Source organism: Equus caballus, chromosome 28 (assembly GCF_041296265.1).
Source record: "Equus caballus isolate H_3958 breed thoroughbred chromosome 28, TB-T2T, whole genome shotgun sequence".
NCBI classification, from domain to species: domain Eukaryota; kingdom Metazoa; phylum Chordata; class Mammalia; order Perissodactyla; family Equidae; genus Equus; species Equus caballus.
The window spans coordinates 50,789,392-50,817,387 of record NC_091711.1 but is presented as its reverse complement, the minus strand read 5'-3'; the positions used below and the strand labels follow the sequence as shown (position 1 = coordinate 50,817,387).

The 27,996-nt window shown below is 44.3% G+C and overlaps 1 protein-coding gene across 2 annotated transcripts in view; it reads right to left on the bottom strand.

The window, feature by feature from the left end:
- Positions 1-1,295: 1,295 nt before the first annotated feature.
- ZBED4 (zinc finger BED-type containing 4) overlaps positions 1,296-27,996 on the bottom strand; it is a 29,413-nt gene continuing 2,712 nt past the window's right edge. The window contains exon 3 of one of the 2 annotated variants that reach the window (XM_023631002.2): positions 1,296-6,453. In XM_023631002.2, the coding sequence (XP_023486770.2) occupies positions 2,585-6,109 (3,525 nt within the window). In that variant the 5' untranslated portion in view covers positions 6,110-6,453 and the 3' untranslated portion in view covers positions 1,296-2,584. 2 annotated transcript variants of the gene reach the window in all.

The following is a 27,996-nucleotide window of genomic DNA, read 5'->3' as shown; positions in this document are numbered from 1 at the left end:
CAAAATAGAATCCTAAGAAAAGGAGGACTGCAAGGTGGCCACGGGCCACATCAGGGCCAGTCCCAGCTTGTGCAGGGGACAGTAACAAGGAGTAGCAGGGCTGTGAGCAAGGTACCCCAGAGCTCTGGGAGGGAATGGGCTGGCCAAATTCCTGGGCCACACTGCTGTCCCCACAGATCACTGGCCTTAAACGTGATGAACCTCCCCTTACTATGGAAACCTGACTAAATCAAAGTCTTAAAGTGTGAACAGAGAGAGGTAGGAAAGTGTATCAAACTTGTCCCAGATTCCTAACGGTCCCTGGTGTGAACCAGGTGGCTACCACCACAACCCAGTGAGCATGCACAGAGCCTCATGTGGCCCTCAGAATCCCAAGGACTGCCCTGCTCGATCCTGACTCCAGTCCTCCCAGAGTCCTACTCTCTCGGGCCCTGGAACTCGCAGGCAGTCCCAGCTCGCCATCTGTAAACTAGAGGCAGGAGAACAGCTGTCGTTCTGAAATTAATGACTCTCAGTCTCAGCCCCGCCTCTAGGTGTACAGGCATACAAAACCTGCAAAGAAACATTCCACATGTCAGCCAAGCCGAGCGCTCAGAGGAGAGCACAGGGTCCCCAGGGCCTCGGTGCTGTGTGCTGGGCCCCACCAGGAAGCGGTCCAGGGCCTTGCCCCACCAGGTCTCGTGGAGGTAGAACTGTTGCTAGCCCCCAGATAAAACATTAGAAGGATTCTCCTTTCAGGAAAGCCATGTGCTTCAATACCTGAACTTTGTAACAGCTACTCTGCACTTTGGAGTCACTTCCTGGAGCTTGGTTAGATCCTGGATGGGGAAGACTGATGAAGGGCTGAATTCCAAATTGGTGAAGTTTCAAGTCTTTACACATAGTATCACTTTGAACACACATTTATAGAAATTCGCATGTTGAGAGTCATGGCGGAAACCATGTCAGCATAATTCACTAGTACATCCCTGATCAGTGCTCCTGGGGCATCCACAACAGAGGCTGGTCTCAGGAGAAGAGGCACACAGGCACCGAGGAGAGGCATAGGAAAGGGTGTGCACGTATGCAGAGGCCACACGGCCAACCACGTGGCTGCCTGCTGGGAAGTCCTCGTCACTGTCATTACCAGTATCAGAAATGCTGTTGTAAGAATTACATCTCCGCTTTTCCCATGTCCTGTCTGGGGCTAAGGTGAAAATTCAAAGGCTGCCTGAATGTGGTTTCTAAATATACTGGCCCCCAAAGAGTATGATGGCTTTATTATCCTAAGAATAAAAGCCAGTGTCCTCCAGCAGTAGAAAATTACAAATAAAAAGTTTAATTTCAGAAACTGAGTTCACCATTTATAAATACACTAAAACATAGTCAATGCAAATTCAGGTTAATAATAGGTACAGTATTTTAACAAAATGACAACTTTTCTAAAAGGTCATAGGCAAATGAGTGACTTGTTTCACCCAGAATATTTCATTGGTTTGAAATAAGAAAACAAACCCTTTCCTAGACACTGAAGCAAAAACTTTGAAGACATATTATTGTTAAAAAATCTGACAACTGATACTTCATTCTGATGTCCTTGGGAGTCTAAAATACCCCAGTGATGGCTGAATCTTCCCTATTATAAAAAAAAAATCTAAACACCTAAGGCTATTCTTATAGCTGTAATATAACAATCTTCTTCCCTGTTAATGAGCCATCTCTTCCAAAAAGAATTTTGTACATGATTTGATCAAATCGGGGGTCAGTGCACAAATTTCAAAAGAAACTTCATAGTGTAGACACACTAAGTCAGGGACTTGGAGATCTAATCGACAGGAGGGCTGTAAACGTGTCATGTTGTGCACCGGCCCGACAATAGGCAACGAGCTCATCATAAACACCTGGGGGCCCCCATGTAAAACCTGAATGCAAAACACGAAATGGAAAAGTTCTCTTTACGAAATCACTATATAACTGACATACATGATACAGCTAAGTGTAGTTTTGTCTTCAAATGCCACGTCTCTGTCGCAGTAAACAGTTATCTTCCAGAATATTCTCTGTACTCCTTGACATACTTTAGAGCCTGCAGTTAAAAACTGCTCAGTCAGGATGGCTTGAGCTCCACCTCCTATTTACAGATTTTATTTGACAGCCACAAAAGCTGTTTTGTTGCAAGTAAAGCAATTTTTAACTAAAATACAGTACCTGATTTGTGGTTTTTACATAATTGAATAAAAAGCCTACTGAATAAAACTGTTTACATCTTCTCTGCCATTCTAGCAAAACAAATTACTAACGCCTAACTTTTAAAAAAACTTTACAATTATGAATTAAAACCTAATCATCGTATTCATAATTGACGAGACAGGCTATTTCTAGTGGACTTCTTAAAAAACACACCGTGATACCTGGCCTGAAGGACTAGGAGTAAGGCACATGGAGACACTACGGCGAGAGCTGGAAATGAAACTCAACGTGGACCTGAGAGTGCCTGGTCTGCTGTCCTACAGGGCCCCGACCGGAGCAAGCCACCAGCCCCGGGACAAAGAGCTGGTGCCTGATAAGCAACAATATCTTTAGTCTCGTGGCTCCACTGTGAGTTTCAATACTGAAAGTATATTAAGGGAAGATTCACTTTCAAAAAGATAAGTTTTTCAAAATGTTCCATCATGAGCCTGGACTGGCCAAAGCTACCATTCTCGGTGGGTGTGTTGAACAGCTTTTCTGAAGGGACGATACTTGGGGGACAGCCCAAAAACCTGACAGCTAGAGTTGAGAGGGCCGGCCAGGACGACTTCTTTAGGTTCCAGTAGGTGAGTGGGTCACAGCTGTGTTCAAGCACCTCCTCCTCCAGATACGCAAGCACCATGTCCTCGGGTACCTTCGTCTTTTCTCTTGGGGCTTTCCTTTTCATCTTGGCCATGAGTGACCACAGGTTCTCCTCAACGGAGTCTTTTGACGGGGAGCCTGGATCACACCCATTAGAGACAGGCGTGTCCTCTGAGGTAGAAGTCAACATTTCTAGTTCCCTGATTAAATCTTGCTTGTACTGCTCCGCCTCCTCCTCGGAGAACAGGGAGGCTTTGTAACGAGGGTCCAACAGTGTAGCAAAGATGTACCTGGGGTCATGGAGCGTGGAGGACAGTCGGCTCACCATGGCTTCCTTCAAAGACTTCAGCATGGTGTCGATGCCCATCGTTTCCTCAAACAGCATTTCGATCTTCCTGTTGAGGATGTGGATCATGGGGATGACCTGGCTGAGTGTGGACATGTGGGTGCTCATCTCCCGACTCGCAGCATCAAAGGGTTTCAGCGCATGACACACAGACTGCATGACTTCCCACTGGTCACAACTAATCAGTTCTCTGAAGTTACACTCGATTGACATCTCATTAACTGCCCTTTTCTGTTCAATGAGTCGTTCAAGCATATGAAACGATGTGTTCCATTTGGATGGGACATCTTGGATAAGATGGTGTGGTGGCAGCTCGTACTCCTTCTGCAGCTCTGCTAGTTTCTCTTTTGCTTTGGGTGACCGATGCACCCGCTCACATATTTTCCGTGCGATGCTAAGTAAATTCTGGACCATTCTCTGGCTTTTAATGGCCTCACTGACAATGAGATTAACTGTGTGACTGAAGCACTGCACGCTCGAGTGCTCCCCTTCATTCAGTGTCTTTCCTATGCTTGCATTGTCGGTGACCGTGATGCCAATCTGAAGGCCAGTGGATGTCACCCAGGCCTCCCACCAACATTCCAGCTGCTTCTGAATGCTGTTGCCGCTGTAGTCGCAGTCAATCTGTGACACATCTAAAAGTGCTGAGCAGTGGTGGTCCTCACAGTGCGGCCGGACCGACGACTCAAAGGTGACCCAGTGAGCAGTGAGTGTCAGGTACTCACGGGTCTGGTTACTCATCCATATGCCAGATGTGAAGTGGATCACGCCACTCTCAGCTTCCTTAAGATGTGACAGAATTATCTGTTTCACATTATCATACATACCTGGGATAGCTGTCCTAGAGAAGTAAGAAGGTGAGGGTAAAGAGTACTGAGGTTTCAAGTATTCGAGCAGCCTGTTAAAGCCAACATTGTCTACAAAAGAATATGGCTGAAGGTCAAGTGCAATCATTTCGGCTATGAGACTTGTTATTTTTTTGGCAACTGGATGAGAATCATAAAACTTCTCACTGGTGTCATCAAAGGAGGAAGCTCCTGATAATTCTGTGCTCAGGGGCACCCGGATGCCTGGAGAGGCGGGCAGCGCCGTCTGGGGGACATCAGTCTTGAGCACGCCGCTGTGGAACCTCTGTAAATGCCTTAGGAGACAACTGGTGCCCAGGTTACTCGGCTTCTTGCCCCTGCTTATTGTCCGGCCACAGTGCAGGCACACGACTTTAGTGGGGTCTGCGGAGCAGATAGAAAAGTGATTCCACAACTTTGAGGTCTTTTTGCTATTAACAGGAAATATAACTTGATTGTTTTTTGTAACCATTGTTGGCAAGTCAGTTAATTTGGAGGAGGAACTTTCTGCAGAAGCCAAAGTGGCATAGGGAGAATTTGCCAAACTGGTCCCCAGAAAGCCCTTCTGGTTCCCAACAACTTCCGGGTGGCGTCTGTAGAGATGTCTCATCAAACAGCTGGTGCCCACGTCCCCCTGCTTCCCCCTACTGATGACACAACTGCAGTGTCTGCACACTGCCTTGAGACTATCCATGGGGGCTAATGAAAAGTGATGCCAAACTTCTGACTTCAGTCTCTTCATGACCTTTTTGTTCTGCTGGAATACAGCACCAGATTCAAATATGCTGGGGCTCAACCCCTCCCTCTGCTGCTTCTCAGGAGAGGACACCAACGAGGCCTCACCGACGTCATCAGAGGACGACAACACGGACGCATCTTCCATAAGCGCATCTCTGGGATTCAAGTGCGATTGCAGGTCCTCCGTCAGCCGATCGGGGGAGGAGGATGCTGAAGGGGACTCTTGGACCAGCTTCCCTGGAGACGATGACACGGAGTTCGGGTCTCCCTCAGGAGGAGGGAGGGCAGGCAGCAGGGTAGGGGGAGCGGAGTACAGGGGTGGTATGCCTGTGCCCCCGCCGTTCTCCTGCAGCACAATGGAGCGGTGTGCCCTCCACATGTGCCTGATCAGGCAGCTGGTGCCCAGATCCTTCCCGTTCTTCCCTCGGCTGAACTCGTTCATGCAGTGGATGCAGACAGCTTTGGAGCTGTCCAGGGGCGAAAGGTAGAAGTGCTTCCAGACAGCAGACCTTCTTCTGGACCCAGACGCACCCTTTGGGAGCGGGAGGCTTTTCTCTGCTCCATTCTCTGCAGTTTCCTCATAATGGAGAGTGGAGAGGTGGGGAGGTGGCCCCACCAGGGCTTCTTCCCTGCTATGCTTCTCAGAGATGGACAGGTCAGAGGAGACTTCTTCAGAAGAAACTACAGACACAGATTCCTCTGTTACTTGATCAGCAGACGGGATCTTAGATGCCATCTTTTGGACCAGTTTGATGGGTGAAAGCATGGTGCCCAGGTCTCCAACGTCTGCAGGCTGGGGCGGGGGCCGCGGTGAAGGGGAAGAGAGTGAGGACAGGGCTGACACACTTCCATTTTCTTGAATGAGCACAGTAGGGTGTGCTCTCCTCACGTGTCTCATGAGACAACTTGTGCTCAGATCCTTTTCATTTTTTCCTCTACTGAACTCTTTCATACAGTACATACATATTGCTTTAGTGCTATCCCGAGGAGAGATAAAAAAATGTTTCCAAGCTGGAGACTTCTTCCTGGAGCTTATGTTCCGGCTGGAAAGGAGGCTCTGCGTCACAGCCTCCATTGCAACATCATACAGTGTACTACTGTACTGTGAGAACAGGGACCCATAGTCATCCTCACTGTCAGCTGAGAAGTACTTCCCAGGGGGCTTACAGCTATGGCTCGTTTCCCTGATTTCTGCCTGTTCATCACCACTGTCAGCTTGTTTCCCGTCCTCTTGCTCATTTTTAAAGTCCATTCTTTCCAAACTGTGATCAGGAATCTGCTCATCATCTTCCTCTTCTATTTTAAAATTTATTTTATCGGAAACAAAATCATCATCCCCTTTGGGACAAGCTTCCTGGTTATTCTCCATGACTGACCATAACTATTGTAGCTGCTTCATCACATTGATATCTTATGTCGGTAAGAAACTGATCCAAATGCTCATTTGTGCCCCTACATGAACCTTATCTTCAGTTTTTCCAAAACAATTCTATCTTTCAGGATGTTTATCAATATGGCTAATCATAAATCTTACTGAAAAGCAGAATATGGAACTCATGAGCACATCATCTAGGGCGTGGATCACTGCTTCCCAGGAGTTCTGCTATTAAATACTTCATGGTGTGGACAGAAATTTACACAGTGGAGACCTGCTTCTTGTCTTAGGAACAGGATTGCTGTCATCTTGATAGCATAATGATCCTTTTGCATTACCTATAAAAGATGAAATCAAGTTAAGCATTGAACTAAATCATACGTTTCAAATCTATACTGTCATGGATATACTGGCCTCAATATGCATAGAAAAAATTCCATAATGGTACAGTAAAATAGAAAAAGTTGTTCCTTGACGTTTTTACAATCCACTTACACAATGAAAATACCCTAAAACTGCAAAATAAAGACAGGAATTTAAATTCAAATGGCCTATTAATAAAGGATTGGGGGAACATAAAAAAAAACCCTACAATGGTATAAAAAGGTCAGTTTGGTCTAGAATTTACACCTCCAACCTTCAAGGGCTACTTGTAGCTGCTATAATCAGCAAAGAAGAATTCCCTGAAGTCCATTTTCATTCTACTTTGCTATAAGAACTGACACATAAAATAAGAAATTTAAAAAACCTACAGCTGACCTATGAATCAATTCACAGACTAAAAACTGAATATCATAAAGAAAATGATGATTCCCTGCATCTAAGGTGGAGGAAAGTCCTGCGAGAGGAGAGCAGCCTCCAGCCAGTTTCTCCGGGACACTCCCTGGGCGACTTGGTGCTGTGCAGGTGCTGGGGTGCAACAGCGAGGAAATGGCCGCAGGGACGTTAGGATTTTAACTGTGACAAATGCTGGCAGCCAGGATAAATGATGTTAGGAAGGCAGGTGAGAGCAGGACAGGACCCAGAACAGGAGCAGGAGGGGTCAGCATATAATGACTGAGCTGAAATGTGAAGGATGATGAAGATGGGTGGGGGAGTGGAGCAGTTAATTAAAAAGTATTTAAGAAAAACCAACAAAAAACCATTCTTGGCAATACGGCAGCATAAACACTAGGAAGAACATGCTTACTATAATAAAACCTTCAACAAACTTCCTTCTTTTTTTTTTTCTTTTCCACCATCCCGAGGTTTAATATAAATACAACCAGCACAGAAAAACTCAAACTACACATAAACCAAATCAGAACGCCAAGTGGTGGGGACAAAAGAGAGGTTTCTGACCCTTTTGCTCAGCAAGCCCCCAAAGAAAAGCCACCAGAGGACAAATCAGGAAACAGAAGGTCCACGCAGGGTGCGGGAGGAGAGGCCACAGTCCTTCACCACAACTCAGCCAAAGCTGAGCTGCCCCAGGTGCCCTGGGCCTGCCCACCTGGGAGGCTGTGCCAGCTGAAGGCAGGGCTCACGCTCCTCCCCTGTGGGATCAGATGGTAGCTGCCCAGGCCTGCTGAGCTGGGGTAGGACACAGGCTCTGCCTATGCGTTCAGGCTGCCCATGGAGAGGACGGGGGTCACTACTTACCCCAGTGCCTGCATCGCCTCAGCAGACTGCAGACGGCTGGCCCCAGACTGGCTCAGTGCCTCCAGCAGCTGTGCAGACACAGCATCCTTGGCCACCTCATGCCAGTCCTGCCTATCCGGGGCCAGCACAGCCCAGATAGGCATCTGAAGGGCACAAGATGCCCAAACACGTGGTGAGGAACACTGGCTGCCCAGCTTCATGTGTTGGCACAACAGCTGCAGGGTAGCCTGAGCCTTGGGACTCCAGCTCGTCCCTGGCCAGGGCCAATCTGCTGCCCTCACACAGTAGGCACAGTCGCGAGGGACCCACAAGCTGCTGGCAGAGTTGCTGTCTCAGGTCTGGCTTGAGCCACTCCATGCCAGCTGTCCTCCACAGAGGCATGACTGCCCTTTTTGGCCATGGGGGTGGCCTGGGCTGGGCAGCAATAGCCCCTCCTGCAGGCTGGGACTCAGCGGGCATGGAGTGGTGGGTAGGTGTGCCATGGACCATGGCAGCCCAAGCCCAGGACAGCAGCATCGGCAGGTGCTCAGACAAGAGCAGGACAGACACCACCCTGGTCAACACTTCTGCCCCAGGCAGCCATGTGTCCCCTGCCTGTCCCTCTGTCCTGCCCCCAGCGCCACCTTGTCTCCCGGATTTGCCCTCTCACAAGCAGCTCATACTCCCACCTGGCCTGCACGGCTCTCCACCTTTACTCTCTAACACATTACTGGGCACACAAAGAGCAGAGTGGGGCCCGAGATAGGAGGGGGCTGAGCTGTGCCCAGCTGTGCAAACCAAGGCTGTCCATGGGCAATGCCTGATGGCGGGCCACACCAGCCAGGTGAGCCACCATCGAGAGCAGGAGCCAAAGCAGGGAGGCCACCCAGAATTTAGGCCACACAGTGCATTTCTCCCTATGAGAGGAGGCACTGCCAATAAGAACGCTGGACAACAGGCTTCCTCGGAGCCTCCCTGGGGCCCAGCAGGATGTATGGTCGTCCTATCAAAGTCTTCCTGGCTTAACAAAAACGGCTAGCTGTCACCAGAAGCAAATGCAGGTTGTTCTGGAAAGAAAGCATTCCAAACAATGAATTCCACAAAGTTCAGCCAAATACTCAAAATTAAAAATTAGTATGTAAACAAAATATCACTGAACACACAGGAAACAGGACACGAGGCGTGAGAGTCGGCAAAAGCAGCAGATTTAGAGCACCAAGGACTTCATCCACTGGAATGACGACACACAGGACACAAAATAATTAGATACAGGGCCAGCCCCAGTGGCCTAGTGGTTAAGTTTGGCATGCTCTGCTCTGGCGGCCCGGGTTCGATTCCCAGGCACGGACATGCACCACAGATCAGTGGCCATGCTGTGGCGGCAGCTCACATACAAAAGAGAGGAAGACTGGCAACAGATGTTAGCTCAGGGCAAATCTTCCTCAGCAAAAACGAACAAACAAACAAAAATTTAGATATAATTGTGTTTCTAAAACATTATACATAATAACATATTTCATACATATAACCAGGCAGTTTATTTAAAAAATAAAATAGAAAATAAAGAAAAATGAGCAAAAAAGAAGAGACTATAAAAGTGAGAAGCTAGATTTGGAAAGGAATTTTTAAAAATTAGAATTAAAAATATACATAAATCCAAACCACGATGAGACACCCACTAGGATGACTATAATAAAAAAACAGACAGTAAGTGTTGACAAGGATTTGGAGAAATGGGAACCCTCATGCACTCCTAGTGGGAACGTAAGACGGTGCAACCACTTTGGAAGTCAGTCTGGCAGCTCCTCAAAACGTTACACGTAGAGTTACCACACAACCTGGGAATTCTACTTCTATGTATATACCCAAGAGAAATGAAAATGCGTGTTCACTCAACAACTTGTACACGAATAGCAACATTACTAACATCAGATAGAAAGTGGAAACAACCCAAATGTCCATCTACTGATGAACGGATAAAAAATATGATCCATTCCTACGACGGCAGGTCACATGCAGCCATTAAAAGGAATGAAGTACTAATTCAAGCCATCGCATGGATGAAGCTTTACAAACCTCAAAAACATCAAGCTAAATGAAAGAAGCCAGACACAAAAGATCACATACTGTATGACTGACTTCAAATGAAAGGTCCAAAATGGGCAGATCCATGGAGACAGAGCAGATCAGTGGCTGCTCCTGTGCTCGGCACCCTTCCAGACCTCGCCCTATGCACCTCTTCATTCGGCTGTTCATCTGTGTTCTTTTCCATATCCTTTATTCTATAATAAACCAGTAAATGTAAGTAAGTGTTCCCCTGAGTTCTGTGAGCCGCTCCAGCAAATTACTGAACCTGAGGAGGGGGTTGTGGGAACCCTGATTTACAGCTGGTCGGCTGGAAGTACAGGTGACAACTGAGGCTGGTGTCTGAGTGGGGGCAGTCTTGAGGGACTAAGCTCTTAACCTGTGGTATCTGACACTGTCTCCAAGTAGATGGTGTCAGAACTGAAGTGAATTGTGGGACACCCAGGTGGTGTTGGAGAACTGGTCAGTGTGGGGGAAAAACCCCACATGTTTGGTGGCCAAAAGTGAAGTATTCTGTGAGTAGAGTATAAGAACAAAGGAGAAACAGGAGAGATTTTTCCCAGACACCCAAATAAAGCTGTTTTTTTAAGGAAGGCAGAGATTGTCAGATTGGATGAGAAAGCAAGACTAACTACATGCTGCCTGCGAGAGACACACTTCAAACATAAAGACACCAGCAGGTTAATGCAAAAGGACGGAAAAGCTGCACCACGCTAACTCTAACCAATAGAGAGCTGGAGGGGCTATATCACCATCAGACGAAGACTTAAGAATTGCACACCAGGGACACAAGGGACATGACAGAGAGTGACAAAGAGGTCAATCCACCAAGTGTGCACACATCTGCCAACAGCCCTTCAAGTATATGAAGCAAAACTGAGGGAACGAAAGGGAGAGCAAAACAATTCACAATTACAGATGGGGGTCTCAACACACCTCTTCAATAGTTAATTCAAGAGGGAGACAGAAAACCAGTGAAGATAACAGAAGATTTAAAAACACTATTATTAAACTTGACCAAATTGACATTTACCGAACAGTCCAACCAACACCACCAGAATACATATTATTTACAGGTGCATACAAAACACTCACCAAGATAGATTATTCTCTGGACAATAAAACAAATCTCAATAAATTTAAAAGAACTGAAATAAAACACAGGATAGTCTCTGACAATAGGGAACTGAATGGGAAATCAACAACAGAATGAGACCTGGAAAAATCCAAAATATTTTCAAATAAATAACTCTTCTATATCAAGCCAAGGGTCAAAGAAAAAACTCACAAGGAAAAGTAAAGTAAATTTAATCCCAAAGTAAACAGGGGTGAAAAGATATGAAATCAGTGAAATGGGAAAAAAAAAGAGAGAGAGAAAACAAAATCAATGATACTAAACACTGGTTCTTTGGAAAGATCAATAAAACTGACAAACTTCTACAGATTGGTCAGAGAAACAAATGGAGAAGACAGAAACTACCACACTGGGAATGAAGGAGGCGGGGATCACTATAGATCTGACAGATGTAAGAGGATATAGTAAGGAAATAGTCTGAATAACTTTACCACCATAAATTCAGCAACTTAGATGAAATGGACAAATTCCTGGCAAGACACACATTACAGAAAAGAATACTGTAATACTAACTAAAGAAGAGAGAACATAAATTTAATTAAAAAATTAAACTTGTAGTTAAAAAACCCTCTCAAAGAAACTTTCAGGCCCAGATGGCTTCACTGGTGAATTCTACCAAACATTAAAGGAAGAAAAACTACCCATGAAACACAAACTCTTCCAGAAAAGAAAAGAAGAAACTTTCCAATTCTTTTCATGAGGCAGCAAAACCAGCAAAGACATTACAAGGAAAGAAACAGATCTATTTCCCTGGAACCACAGAAAAGTCTTAACAAAATTTAGCAAGTTCTTGACAAATATTCAGCAAATCAAATTCAGCACTATATATAAAAAAATACACCATGAGTAAGTTGGGTTTATCACAAGAATAAAAGTTTGGTTTCACATTTAAAAAATCAATCAATATAATTCACCATATTAAGAGAATGAAGAAGTAAAACCATATGGCCATGTCATTCAATATATGAAGACATTTAACAACACACTTCTATCCCTATTCATGACACACTGTCACAAAGCAGGAACAGAAGAAACTCTCCTCAACCTTACGAGGGGCATTCAGGAACACCTGCAGCTAACACCACACGGAACAGTGAGAATGAGTGCTCCCCGTAAGCTCTGCAACAAGGCAAGAAGACCCACGTGCCCTCCCACTTCCATCCAACACTGTCCTGGAGGGTCCCAGGGCAGCAGGCAGACTGGAAAGGAAAAAGCACAACTGCTTGTACTCACAGAAGATGGCCATTGATGTGATAAAGGTCTGAAGGCCTCTACAGAAAGGTACTAGACCTCAGTGAGTTTGGGAAGGTCAGAGGATTCAAGGTCATTGTCTCTGGATGTCCCAGCCCTCTTTGCTGCTCCTCCCCATTGGCAGCATGCCACCTCATTCCTCAGCCCTCATCTTCTCGTTTTTGAACAACCTTGCCCTGTGCCCCTCTCCATGCTACAAGGTGGGCCCTTCATCTCTCTGGGTCTGGAAGAACCCAGCTCTGCTCTCTTCAAGGCTAACGTCTCATTCTAGGTTGATTCTGACTTTCTCTGAAGACTCTCTTGGGGAAGAGCGTGGGGTGGTAAGGATGGTAAGAGCCAATATGTACTGAGTACGTACTGTGGGCCATCTTCTGAGTGTTTGACCTGTATTATCTCTAAACCATGTGACAATCTCTTGCAGAAGGTTTAGTATGACTTTTCTCCTTGTACACATGAGGAAACTGAGGCACAGAGAGGGTAAGAAACCTGTCCAGGGCACACGGGTATGAAGTGGTAGAAGTGAGCACTGGAAGCACTGGGGGAGGGAGAGGGGAAGAAAAGAGTAGTAAGGAAGGGGAGATGTAATGGCTGTGAAATTCCCAGTACTGAGGAAAGACTTCTGACCACAGATTCAAGAACCCCTACAGATCCAAGTAAGATTTTTTTTAAAAAAGAGCTGCAAACAAAAGATAAAGCAGGGGCCAGCCCAGTGATACAGCAGTTAAGTTCACACATTCCACTTCAGCAGCCCAGGATTTGCCGGTTCGGATCCAGGGTGCAAACCTACACACCACTTATCAAGCCATGGTGTGGCAGGTGTCCCACATATAAAGTGGAGGAAGACAGACATGGATGGTAGCTCAGGGCCAATCTTCCTCAGCAAAAAGAGGAGGATTGGCAGCAAATGTTAACTCAGGGCCAATCTTCCTCAAAAAAAACAAAAAAGAGAGAGAGAGAGATAAAGCAGATAAAAATTACAAGGGACAGAGGAACATACTGAAACACCAGAGGAATGAAATCAGTAAAATCCAGATTATGAGATTTTCTGTGGGATGAACCCAGTTTCTTTAACGAAAAAATTCTGCTTACATCTTGATTTGAATTAGCAAACTGTTTAAGAACATTTTTTAGAAAATGTGGGAAATTTGGATACTGAGTTAATATTTGACATTAAGTAATTGCTGTTAGTTTTTTAAGGTGTGATAAAGGTATTGTGGATATAACTTTTGACAGAATCCCATCTTTCCAAGTTACTTACTGAAATATATCCAGACGAAATATGATTTCTGGTATTTCCTTCAAAAATAATTGAGTGAGGGGCCGGCCCTGTGGCTCAGTGGTTAAGTTCGCGTACTCCGCCTTTGGAGGCCCAGGGTTTCGCTGATTTGGATCCTGGGCGCGGACATGGCACCACTCATCAGGCCATGCTGAGGTGGCATCCCACATGCCACAACTAGAAGGACCCACAACTAAAAAAAACATACAACTATGAACTGGGGGGCTTAGGGGAGAAGAAGCAGGGGAGGAAAAAAAGAAAAAGACTGGAAACAGTTGTTAGCTCAGGTGCCAATCTTTAAAAAAGAAACTGAGCGAGGGCTACAGAAAAAACAGGAATGGCTGTGAGCTGGTAAGTGCTGAAGGTGGGTGTTGAGTGCATGGGGTCCACTATGCTAGTCTTCCTAAAGTACATTAGAATACTTCTGGAAGAATTATGTTAAGAAAAAACACTTAGACACACTGCTGACTTTTCAAGAGAAGCCCTGCCAATTGGGAGCCATAAACACACACACATACTGCCATGCATATGCATATGTGAATAAAAACCATGAGTTCACACTGATACCTCCAATCTCAAGCCAACATCACAGGATCATTCTAGCATCCCTTTTTCCACATTTGTAACTTCCTTCTCCAACAGCAAGAAATCTGGCTCCCACTGTCCTTATAAGACCCAATCGCTTGCTCAACCCTACAACACCCAGAAAGCGGCGTTAGAGCCCTCACCCAGAGCACCAAGGGAAGCAAGCTCTCTAACCAGAGACAGTAGTTTGTGAATTTTTGTCTTTGGGCTTGAGGGTGTGTAAGCGAGCACTGTGTCCAAGAGTTTCTTTGGTCAATTTTCTCTCTTAAGCGTAGTTATTTTATTCATTTGAAACAGTTATATTCCTTTGTTTTTCTTGGTAACACAGCACAGAACTAGAAGAGCAAAACCACAATCATATGGACGAGAGCAACAAGGCAAAATTAATGAGGTATTTCCTTAACTTCAAAATATAAGCAGAGAGGACAAACCAAGAATAAACACAAGGCCCGTGTGGACGCAGATCTGCACAGATGGAAAAAGAAGGCAGCCCTGGGCATGTAATATACTAATAATCCCAAAGTAGCCAACAGGTACTCACTGTAAGTCCCAAGGACCACGCTCTGAAATTGGGACTTTCCTGACTGCAATAAGGCAGACGCGTGTCAGGGGTCCAAGGTAAGATCCAAAGAGGCTGGAGCAAAACAACCCAGACAAAACTTCCTTCCAGGGCAAAGACCCACATTAAAGAGAAACTGGTGGGAAAAGACTCTAAACCGAGCAGCTCAGGGACAAAAGAAACAAAGAAAAGGAAGGGTGGAGAAGGGAGAAGGACACAAAACCCCAGGACCTCAGAAAGCAGCCCACTGTCCCAGAATGGCAGGGTGAGGACCCCCGAGAATGCACTGTGCCAGAGCAGCAAAGAAGGGGCTGGCAAGTTGTCAGTATCAAACTGTGCAGAATTCTGGGAATTAACCAAAGGCTTGCAACAGTCTGAGGAGCATTTATTTAAGAAAAACTATTGGACCTTTGTAACAACAGCAGGTTGTGGCAGTTGAACTCCCATCCTCCTTTCCCCACGAGAGCCATGAAACCAGCAGCCCCACACCACGGTAGGTGTGAAAATCAGCAACCTTGCAGCCACCAGAGGGGGCAGACCAGGTCTGCGGCCCCTCAAAAAGTCCCACTGTCTATGGCATTGTCACTATTTGACCTTTGTCACAGGTCCCTGGAAAAGCCCCATTCACAGGGCATGGCTGCTATTTGACCTGACTCAGATCTTGCTTTGTGGGAAAAGCCCTATACCCAGGATGTTTGCTGAAAACCAATATCTGCACTTTTTTTTACATCCCAGCTGCCTATAGCTGCAATACCAGCTGGGGCAAGCAAAAGCCTGGCCAAAGGTTTAAAAGGAAGATCTGGAGAATAAGATGTCTATGGGGAATGCTGAAAAGCTCTGACAAATTCCCAAGGATGTAGAAGGACACGCATGTCCAGAACTGCACAGCCCAGGAAAGACCTGAGGGGCTACCCCAATCTCTCATGTCTGGCTGGCCCTGGTGCCCTGTGTAAGAAGAAGGCAAAGGCAAAGTGCTGGAAGACGAAGGCCTGTCCCAGCATTGCGTGTGTGTGCACTCACACAGAGCCTCTTGGCAAAGATGGCAGACAGATTTGTTCCAGGCATGTAAGGAAACCTCTGACCAATCATTAACTGACCACCAAGCTAACCAAGCAGAGGCCTCAGCAGCCACACACTACAAGCAATACAGACTTTTCAGAATTAGTCCAGGCAAGCTGCAAAAGAGACAAACAGGCAAAAAACAAAACCCCAGCAACAACAAAAACTCAAGAGGGAGGGGAATCTGATGTCCAGTTTTCAACAGAAACAAAAACGTTACAAGACAGGTAAAAAGGCAGGAAAGTATGGCCCATACACAGCTAAAAAAATGTCAAAAGAAACTGTCCCTAAGGGAGCCCAGATGTTGGACTTCGTAGACAAAGTCTTTATATCAGCTATTACAAATATGTTGAAAGAACTAAAGGAAATCATGACAAGGTCTCACCAAATAAATATCAATATACAGAGAAAAATTATAACAGAGAACCAAGCAGGAATTATGGAGTTGAAATGCATAACTAAAATTCACTAGAAGGGCAATAACTGGCAGAAGAAAGAATCAACCAACTTGAAGATGGGTCAAGTAGAACAACCAGACAGAAAATCAGCAAGGATACAGAAGACTTGAACAACACTGTCAACCAACTCGAACAGACAGACAGCTATACAACACTACAACACTCCATCCAACAGCAGCACAACACACTCAGGCGCACAGTGAAACATCCCACAGTACAGACCAGACGGCAGGCCATAAAACAAGTGTTAACAAATTTAAAAAGACAAACTATGCCAGGATGCCCTTCAACCACAAAGGAGTTAGATTATAAAACAATAACAGAATGGAATTTGAGAAATCAATAAATATTTGGAAATAAAAAACATATTTCTAAATAATCCATGGGTCAAAAAGAAATTACAAGGAAAATTAGAAAGTATCTTCAGCGGTTGGCCTGGAGGCGCAACAGTTAAGTTCGCATGTTCTGCTTTGGTGGCCCAGGATTTGCCGGTTCCGATCCCAGGTGCAGACATGGCACCACTTGGCAAGCCATGCTGTGGCAGGCATCCCTATAAAGTAGAGGAAGATCGGCAAGGATGTTAGCTCAGGGCCAGTCTTCCTCAGCAAAAAGAGGAGGATTGGCAGCAGTTAGCTCAGGGCTAATCTTCCTCAAAAAAAAAAAAAAAAAAAAGAATATTTTCATCTGAACGAAAATAAAAACACAACACACCAGAATTTCTGAGATGCAGCTAAAGTGGTGCTCTGAGAGAAATTTATAGCTTTAAATACCTACATTAGATAAGAAGAAAGATCTCAAATCAATAATGTAAGCATTCACCTTAAAAAAAAAAACCTAGAAAAACAAAACAAACCAAGGCAGAATAAAAGGAAAAAGTAAAAATTAGAGTGGGTATTAACGAAACAGAAACAAAAAAGTAATGCAGAACATCAATGAAACCAAAAGTTGGTTCTTTGAAAAGATCAACAAAAGTGAAAAATCCTTAGCCAGATTAACCAAGAAAAAAAGAAGACACAGACTGCAAAAATGTGGGAACATTACCACTGATTCCTCAGAAATGCAATGGAATATAAGAGAATACAATGAATAACTTTCTACCAACAAATTTAACATCTTACGTGAAATGGGAAAATTCCTAGAAAGTAATAAATTACCAAAAGTGACTCAAGAAGAAATAGAAAATCAGAACAGACCTATAATAACTAAAGAAACTGAATTAATAACCTAAAATCTTTCCACAAAGAAAAACGTAGGCCCAGATGGCTTCGCTGGTGAATTTTACCAAACATTTACAGAAAAAAATAATACCAATACTCCACAAACTTTTTGAAAACAGAGGAGGATGGAATACTTTCCAGCCTATTCTAAGAGGCCAGTATCATCTGGCTACTGAAGTCAGACAAAGAAATAGCAAGAAAAGAAGACTAAAGATTGATATTCCTAGATACATAAAGGAAGCCACCATATTTTTAATAGTACATCAAGACTGCAGAAGAGAAAGCACCATGAAGTTAGACAAAGTTCTCTTGGGTCATGAAGCCTTCTTAAATTTCAAAAAAACTAGTATCATATAAAAATAAATGTGGCAGATGGAATAATGGGCCCTTGAAGAAGTCCATGTCCTAATCCTCAGACCTGTGAATGTTAGGTTACATGGCAAAGGGGATTTATTAATAAGGTTGCAGAGGCAACTATGCAACAATTATGCAATAATAGGAAGATTATACTGGATTATCTTAAAAGTGGAAGAAAGAGGCCAGAAGAGAAACAGAGTGAACAGGACTTCAGAAGAATGACCAGAGAGATGCGGTGCTGCTGGCTTTGAAGATGGAGGAAGGGGGATCCCACAAGCGGGTGTAAGGCAAGTGTAAAAGGCAAGGAAACAGATACCGTGAGGACCTCCAGAAAGAAAAGCAGCCTGCCAATAACCTGATTTTAGCCCAATGAGACCCATTGTAGATTTCTGACCTCCAAATTTATGCTGTTTCAGTCACTAAGTTTGTAATAATTTGTTAAAGAAGCACTAGAAAACTCATCCAACAAGGAGGAGAAAAGGATGAAGGTCAACTCCCACAAAACGACAGGATAAAAAGTAATACAGGGCAGAAAAACATCTCTATAGATAATGAAAGCACACCAGAAAAACACAACCTCAACTTACACAGTGACTACAAGTTATTTCAAAAGCTAAAGATATTAAGAAAATAACACAAAAGAACAACATAAATCAAAATAGAACACACTGAAATGAGATTATGGATCCTAAGAAAATACCAGAAAAATAAAATATCATTTGAGGAATAGAGACTAAGCTAGAAGCAACATAAGAACAAACAGACTCTACAAATGATTGCTTGAGATAAACAGAAGAGGAAAATACTTTTTTTTTTTAATGAAAAAGAAATGAAGGGATAAAAAAGACTCAAGAGAAACTGACCAATTTAAGTGATAGGTAAAGAAGATCCAACATATGGCTAATCAGAGCGCCCCCAACAAAAGAGGAGACGAAGCGAGAGAAGAGAATCCTAAAACTTGAAAACCTTTCCAGGAATAAAAATTGTGAAACTACATATTGAAAGAGCATACTATATAGCTGAGAAGACCCATCCTTAACAATTAACACTGAGGTATATGCTAGTAAAACTGTTGGACTTAAAGAAAAAGAAATGCCATTCAAACAAAAAACAAAGTCACTTATAAGGGAAAGAAAATAAAACTGTCATGTGTCTGAAAGCAGTGTTTTATGCTAGAAGACAGCAGAATAACATATTCAAGGAAAGAAAGTGTGAGCCAAGGATTTTATATCCAGTCAAACTATCAAGTATAAAGGATGCAAAAAAACTATTATCAATATGCAAGAATTCAGGAAATGTTTTTCCATGAGTCCTTCCTGAGAAGTGTACTAGAGAACAAACTTAAACCAAAAAGTCTAGAGAAACACTGACGTAAGGTCCAGGTGTGCACATTTAATATCCATTTTCTTGTAGAACTAAGACCGAATGAGGGTTTACGGGAGAGAATATATAGGTAATGGCTCCGTGCTCTACAATGCAGAGCCTGTGTAACTATGAAGAAGAATGGGAGGATAACGGGAAATCCTATGCAAAAAATATTTTACCTGTTTTCAGTTATAATACAGGTGGTAGTAGAACTGCCATTGCTATTCCAAGCTTGGGATGTGTGTAGAGAGAGGTAAGGCAGATGAGTAATTAGTGACAGTCTAACACTCTCGTTTCCTCTGTCCTTGAGAACCAGGATTCTCAGTGTGGAAAGGAGACAGACTTGTGATTAAAAAGGTCAAATAGGGGCCGGCCCTGTGGCCAAGTGGTTAAGTTCGTGCACTCTGCTTTAGGCGCCAAGGGTTTCACTGGTTTGAATCCTGGACACAGACACGGCACTAGTCATCAGGCCACTTTGAGGCAGCATCCCACATGTCACAACTAGAAGGACCCACAACTAAAATATACAGGTATGTACTGGGGGGATTCGGGGAGAAAAAAGAAAAATACAATCGTTTTTTTCTTTTTTTTAAGACTGTGTTTTACTTTTTTAAAGATTTTATTTTTTCCTTTTTCTCCCCAAAGCCCCCCAGTACATAGTTGTATATTCTTCGTTGTGGGTCCTTCTAGTTGTGGCATGTGGGACGCTGCCTCAGCGTGGTTTGATGAACAGTGCCATGTCCGCACCCAGGATTCGAACCAACGAAACACTGGGCCGCCTGCAGTGGAGCACGCGAACTTAACCACTCGGCCACGGGGCCAGCCCCAAAAAATAAAATCTTAAAAAAAAAAGGTCAAATAGACATCCTACAGTCAGTGAACAGAATATATACTCTAGCTCTGTTCACTGCAAAGACCTAGAAACACTGACCAACCCAACCGCAATGAGCATATCTAACATCCAGACTGTGGTTTTGAAACGTCATTTCCCATTACAAAAAGACCAGGGCTTCTTGAAGGAACGGCTTATTCCACGTCTGGGGCAGGAGGAATGCACGCTGGGCCTAGAACAGCCTGGCATACCAGGTAGCAAGGAACCTTTGAGAGGGCCCTGGGACTGTGCCAAAGGCTCTAGGAGCCAACTTGTAAAGGCTCCCACTATCCAAAAATGAGATGATCCGAACACAAACAGGGATCATAACAACAATACATCAAAACTCAAACATGTTTAAATCTATGAGTTCATAATACCAAAATAAAATCCACAATTATTACTTTGAGAACTGATACAAGGAAAGAATCAAGCACTTAGCTTCAGTTTCCCACGTGAACTACCACACTAGATCACCAAACAGCAGATAGGGACAGGTCTCTCAGAGCAGCAGTCCAGCTCACAGACAAAGCGGCAGTACCTGAGCCAGAACGTCACCACTCCTAACTCTCTACGGATGAATGGACATAGGTGTGTGCATCGTCGGCTGCCAACATCAAAACAGAGAGACACAGCACATTAGGTGTCTCCTGATGGAACAAAACAACACTCCCGTGAAAGCGTTACCACAACTCAAACCTGAATCTCATGAAGCCTCCAGAACCAGTACTGACTCCCAGCAACCAAGGACAGAGGAACACATTAAAGCACACCTGAGGCCCACGATCAGCCCCACCGAGACTGTGAGAACACCAGTCCGACCACCTGGCTTCCTCACAGATAACCTCCACAGGCAGGGGGTGACCCACAGACGAGAGACTAAAATGTCATCAAACACCAGGTAAACGAGCTACAACTTAGAGCTGCACAATTCAGGCAGAAACCCATGAAGAAAAGCAACAAGTACTAATTGCCGCAGAAGTGAGCTCAGCAGTTCCTTTTGTCGGGAGGGAGGTGTGACTGAGACAGGACACGCAGGACTCTGGGGAGCCGGAAAATTTTATTTCTTAACCCAAATGATGGTTACAAAAGTGTCCACCTTATAATAACTCATCAAGCTATACGCTCATTTTACGCAGTTTCTCTATCTGTGCTATACTCTAAAATAAAAAAGCCTTAAAAAAACAAACCTTAAGAAACAACAAAGAAAAAAAATAAATTAATTAAAAAAATAAAATAAAATAAAATAAATATTAAAAACAGGAAGAAAAAAGAAGAAGAAAAAAAAAAGAAACCACAACAAGAAGGGCATTATGGTATTGGTGCCAGGGGCTCACAGACCAAGGCTCCGACTGGAGAGTCCAGGAATAGACCTGCACACAGTGTCTGCACACACTTGCTTTTTTATGCCGGAGATGCTGCAGAACAGTGAAGAAGGAAGATCTTTTAAATAAATGGTGTCAGGACAATTAGATCTCTTTATGGAAAAAATGACACTTGACCCCTAGCTCCTGCCATCCTCCAAATCAACTCCAGGTGGATGGTAGCGCTAAAGGCAAAACAATAAAGAATATAAGAAAATATCCATATAACCTTGATTTAGAGCAAAACAGGACTAACCACCGAGGGAAGGTGGATAAAATCAGGCCACATTAAAATTAAGGAACTTGAAAAAAAGAAACTGTTCTTCAAGGAACACCATTAACTGAGTAAAAAAAGTAAGCCTCAGATAAGGAGAAGATTTAGGAAAAAAGGCAAAAGAGTTACGAGCAGGTACTTCACCGCTCGCTCTCTCGCTCGCTCTCTCGCTCGCTCTCTCGCTCTCTCGCTCGCTCTCTCCCCCCCCCCACACCAATTGCTGGGGAAGATCTGCAGCAGAGGAGTGCAACCACACGGGAAAACATCTGCCACTGCCTAATAAGACTACACCCCACAACTAGTATCACCCCATGATTCCACTCACAGGTACATGCCCAACAGAAATGCTCGTGTACATGCAGCAAAAGACAACTGTGACAACATTCATCACAGTATTCATAAAGGTAAGAAATCGGTATTGACCAGAGATACCTCTTGTGACGTGTTCATGCAATGGAACATCATACAGCAAAGAAAATGAAGAAACTATCATTATTCTCAAGAAATATGACAGTGACCAAGAGAAGCCAGACACAAAAGAACACACATCATGGGATCCCCCTTACATGAATTACGGTGGCAGAAATGCAGAGAACGGTTAAGAGAAGGGCGCAGGAATAGGAGAGCACAGGGGCAATCTCCCACCTCTTCACCTGGTGATGGGAACATCAGTCTGTCTCCAGATGACAATTTACTGAGATGTGCATTTCTTTGCATGTGTGTTATTTGCCACAGTAAAAGAGGTAAAAAGATGGAAATCATCTACATGTCCTCCAGTGGCTGCCATCTGAGTGCTCCTATGGTGCATCTGTTCTGAGGCTTTAGATGCAGTCCTGTAACCCAGGGACCACCCAGCAGGAGGGAGACACTGCCACTGCTGCCTTCAGTGCAGAAGAGAGGGTGGGCCGAACGGCTCTGGTGGAAAGGTGCACCCACACACATAACGTGTGTCTAGAAGGGCAATTACGAAAGTTTCACTTTCAACTTCATAGGTTTCTCTACTGCTTGACTATTTCTGCACATTTTATTTGATAACCATAAACAGCAAAGATGTTTCTATCTTAGGAAAAATCCTGTCACTTGCTCTAGGAGTTTATTACTAAAGAAAAGAATTTTTTCTTACTATTTCAGCATCAATTTAAAAAAAGCATGTCAGCTTTGGTTTTCAAACCACAAAAGGATTATGTTCTTGTGACATTTTTGCTAATTTTACAATATGTGTGAAGAACTTGTTTTTTGCCACCTACCGCCAAACTCTGGAGATGGTACTGTGGCCCTGAAAGATGAGGGTTACCTTTTACAGGGCATGTGGATGGCACGTGGAACCAGGTATTCCATGGTTCAGATGCTATTCTCCAGCAAACAAAAGTTAGTTAAAAAATAAAACCAAACAGCATGAATATAAAATAGGGTAATCAACGACAACAAGTACAACACAGAATCCTTCCAGAACAAATCTAGTCACTGCTTCCACTGTTGTCACTGCTGCTCAAAGGACAGAAGGGAAGCCCAGCTCACTTGGCCCCACCCATCTCTTCACAGCCAGAGGGCCACTCTGATGCCAGGCACTACAGCAATTAAGAAATTACCATTACACTCAAACACTGAGCAGCAATCTAAATTACGACTAGAAATTGAAGGGAGAGGAGGATGAGAGGTAGAAAGGAGGCATCCAAAACCAAAATTTTCTGGAATTTATTCTACACTTTTTAGTTTCAAAGACAAAAATAGATAAAAGTAAACGCAGCTAACTGGAGGAGCCCTTCCATAAACTAGAAAACAAAATGTATGGAGTATTCTCAACCTTAGACACGTGTTCTGACTTGCTAGAGAATGTACTGCTAATTTTTACTTAAAAAATTACAGAAATCACCTTCCAAATTACAGTCCTGCACTGCATAAAGACATTTTGGTCAACGACAGACCACATATATGATGGTGGTCCCATAAGATTAGTACCATGGGAGGCCAGCCCGGCGGCATTGTGGTTAAGTTCATGAGCTCCACTTCGGTGGCCTGAGGTTTGTGGGTTCAGATTCTAGTTGTGGACCTACACATCATTCATCAAGCTACGCTGTGGCAGCATCCCATATACAAAATAGAGGAAGACTGGCACAGATGTTAGCTCAGGGCCAATCTTCCTCACCAAAAAAAAAAAAAAAAAAAAAAGGAGAGAGAGAGAGAGATTAGTACCACACAGCCTAGATGTGTTGGAGGCAATACCATCTAGGTTTGAGTAAGTACCTCTATGATGCTCATGCAACAACAAAATCGCCTAATGATGCGTTTCTCATAAGGTATCCCCATTGTTAAGGGACATGTGACTGTGCTATGATGCAGAGTTAGGTGTCAGAGTGTGAATTCTCACAGCAGGGTTTTCCAGTTCTCATCCTACAGTGCTTGATCAGACTGAGTAACTTACTAACATAATAATCAACTTTCATTTAATGATCGCAAATGCTTTGACTACCAAATACATCCAATTTGGTATAGTATATTTTTCCATTTTTCACATTCAAATTGAAGCATATTAAATGAAAACTACTCTAAGATATAAGGTCCCCCTGGATCAGACTGGCAGAGGCCCAAACACTTGGTAGCACCTTCTGCCGGTGAGGCTGTGAAGGGTGCTGATGGCATGCAAACTGGGGACCACATCCACAGAGGGGAATTCGGAAACACTATCAAAACGACACTGACCTGTGGACCCAGTGATCCCACTTCTAGAAACAGGGCCTGAAGATGGCCCTCATCAGATACAAACAGCACCTGCCCACAGTCAGTCACTGCGGCCACATCCATCAACGAGGATGGGTGCTCAGATGTGTCGGGTAAAAAGGCAGCCAACACAGCGTGAATAGTGCTTGCTACCTTTTATGAGACAGAAGGGAAAACAAGGGGAGTTACAAATATGTCTCTATGTGTGTGCTTTTTTTTGCAGGATAAAGCAGAAATAAAAATGGTTGCCTCTAAAAAGTGGAGGAGATAGGGATGGAAGTGAGATTTCTAATCAAATCTTTTATGTAATTTTGACTTTTGAGCCATGTAATAATTTTGTACATAAAAAGAAAATAAAAAAAGAAAATTCCAAATCTGAAACAAATAAACCTAATTGTATACTGATTGGGCAATATAACTGCAGATAAAAGAATATTCCTCAAGGGGCTTTATAACACAGTACTTTAACTTCATCCTAAGCAGAATATACACTAAGGACAAAAAGAACTTAAAAACACCTTAAACTTTGCTAAGTAGTTTCATCAGTAGTAGTAGTAACACAATATAGTAATTTTACAGTCCATTTTATGTACATTTTAGCATAAAATAAATATGCCAATGACACTAAGAATCAAGATTTTCAGGATAAGAAAAAGATACAAATTTTAAAAAATCAAAGAAAGTAAGTAAAACCACATAATTTTAAATTTGTACTGAAAATAATCAGCGCGAACTGAAGATGTTTTAAGAATTTATTTCTTAGCTCTGCCCACCAGACAGGTGCTTACAGCAGCAATAACATATGAACACAATGAACACATCTAATTCCGAGACTTCAGTTTCTACCTTTCTGCACTAAAAGGAACCAAAGCACTGTGGAGGAATGGCTGAGGGCAGGCCTGGGAGAGAAAGGGGAAAGTGCCAGAAAGGAAGTGCTTCCAGGACGATGCTGCCTGAGAAGGACCAGGAGCCACCCTTGTGGGGAGCCCAAGTGGTCATAGTTATAACAATGTGAACATCAAAAAACAATAACAAAACACTTTAATAGATTACAATATAATGAATAAATGAAAATCCATTAGTCTGCACATTCAAAAAGGAAAAATAGAAACATTTGCCACAACTCAGGTGAATATTACAACCCACGGCTTCCCCTGAAAAGTGGTAATAAAGGGAGAGACTTCAGCATTTGTCCTGTCTTCTTAGGACATAATGGATGAGGGAAACATAGATAAAACAAAGAAAGAAAGAAAACAGCATTAGAAAGTCGGCTTCAGTCCCAGTAGGACAGCCTCTGAGGACCGTGCACTAAGCAGCACACGTCACCACCTGCATGAAAACATGCGCCTGAATCCATCAGCCTCTTCATGTGAGATCACAGGGCGTATATAGGGAGCAGAGGAACATGCTAAATGACACAGCACGAAAACAGCAAACAAGTCCAGAACATGGGATGTTTGCAAGACAACTGGCCTGGTGTCTTCAAAAAGTCAATGTCATGGGAAAAAACTGAGGCAGGCAAGTGGGGTACGGTGCAGAGTATTCCAGAATAACGGAGACTAAAGACATAACCACTAATGCAATGAGCTAGACTAGACTGGTTTGGGAAAAGCAGCTACTAAAGTCAACTGGGGGACAATTGGGGGATGTGACTGTGGATTTGGCCCCTCGATGACACAGATTATTGTTACGTTTCTTAGACGTTATCGATGACAGTATTGTTGGTTATAGAGAAGAATCCCCTTTTGCCTTTTCTTCAGAGAAAAGAGCACTTAGAGGTGATGTGCTGTGAAATCTGCAATTTCCTTTGAAAAAGTGTGGCAAGCCCCAGATAGGTGCAAGGTGGCAATCACAGCTGTGACAAGTGCTCCATCCTGGGGCAGGCACAGAGGGGCCATGACCGTGCTTTCAACTCTCTGGTCAGTTAGGAACTTCACAATACAACCTTGAAAACCCTGAAGCATATTTGTTTCCAACTCAAAGTACACATGCTCTCAGTTAGCTGTCAAGTGACCCAGGGGATCAGAGAGCGGCAGCTGACACTCTTGCCTGGTTCACACTTGGGGATGACGGTCTTCCCCAAGGCTATAAATTAAGAAGTGGTCTACAGCTGAGAGTAACTTGAACGTATTCTGAGGATACATAACCACAACACATTCTAGGGGTGGCAACAGCATCAACTCCTCAAAGCCAGAAATTCCAGCGACAGCTACTGTGCTTGTGCAAAGAAACACTATAATCAAGTCCTGGCTAAAGTGAGATGGAGAACCCAAAGCTAAAAGCTAGAGACGGCTGCTAAGGGTTAAACTTCCAAAGCCCAGAACCAGCGCTGTTTCCATGCAATGTGGTCAGACGCCGTGATAAGGCTACCTTGGAAACAAAGCACATTCCAAAGCGAGCAAACAGCACAGTAAGGTCAGCTGGTCCCTGTTCTGTCCCTGAAATGTTCTGGGTCACAGACCAGGGCTATTTGGGTTGTTCTGCTCACTTTTCTGTGGGTCCCCCTTACCCAACACCAGTACTCTCGCCGCCTACCTTTTCTCCTGGGGTACAGGGCAATCCCACCCGTGACAAGTCTGAAATGGCTGCTGTGGCTGGAAGCTGCTGGAAGAGTCTTTAAAGCATCCTTTTCCTTATAGGATGTGGAACATGGCCTCTGTGACAGAGCAACTGGAACTCTCCCTGAACAGCACACAGCTCCCAGTGCTGCTCCCTCCACAGCAAGCAGACCACAGGTGAGGCTCAGTCGGTGGTGCCCTCAGATGAAAACTCAGCTCCTCACCATTTATATCTGCGGGGGGGGTGGGGGGGGGGCGGCGAAGTAGGAAAGAGCGAGTGCAGGGCCACAAGGCCAAGGGACTGGGACCTCCCCAGCCAGATCAAGGACACACAGAGAGTGTCCAGTGGGCCATCGGGGGACACCCGAACCCCACCCGACCCCCAGGCCAGTGTCAGCTCTTTCTACAGTCTGCAGACTTTGCTGGAAAACAGCTGGGACACAAATGCTGAAAGGCCTTCACCCGAATGAGAGGGAAACCAAGCAGAGAAGACACCTTATCAGGAGCATGAGGAGCTAAGGAGGGGCTCTACCGACAGGACACAGGCTCCAGCAGAGGGACCAGCCTCTCCACCACACTGGTGCTTCTCACTCGGGGCCTCCACCCTGTCACCCCCAGACCATCCAGGGCTGGACTCAACGTTCTCTCCCTCTAGAAGAAGAGGTATTCCCAGAGCACACTTCTCACACAGGAACTGCCCATCATGTCTGCCCGTGCCTGCCTGTATCTTTTCCTTGGAGCATTTATTGGGCCTTTTTCGCTGGCTGACATTCATTCCCACCACCACTACGTAGGTCCTCTGAGGAAATCCAGGGCAAGGCCTTCTTTTAAAAACCACCATTGCCCCCAGCAGGTAGAATAGTGCCTCGCGCAGAGAAGAGAGGTGAGAATACCTCATGGAGAGTCAAGCATCTGTCTCTCCTGCTCCCCTCTGCCTCAGAAAAAGGGGGCATGAGAAGAAAAGATTTTATTTCTAGCAATGCCTTGCAGAATTGGAACTACTGAAAGTACACAGCAAATAAATAGCAAGGAAGTGATCTGAGATATTCTAGAATGAAGGAAAATCCAGGTAACGAAAAGCGGGGTGAGGTAGAAGGGCAGGAAACACAGAGATGCATAAAGGGCCAAGGCC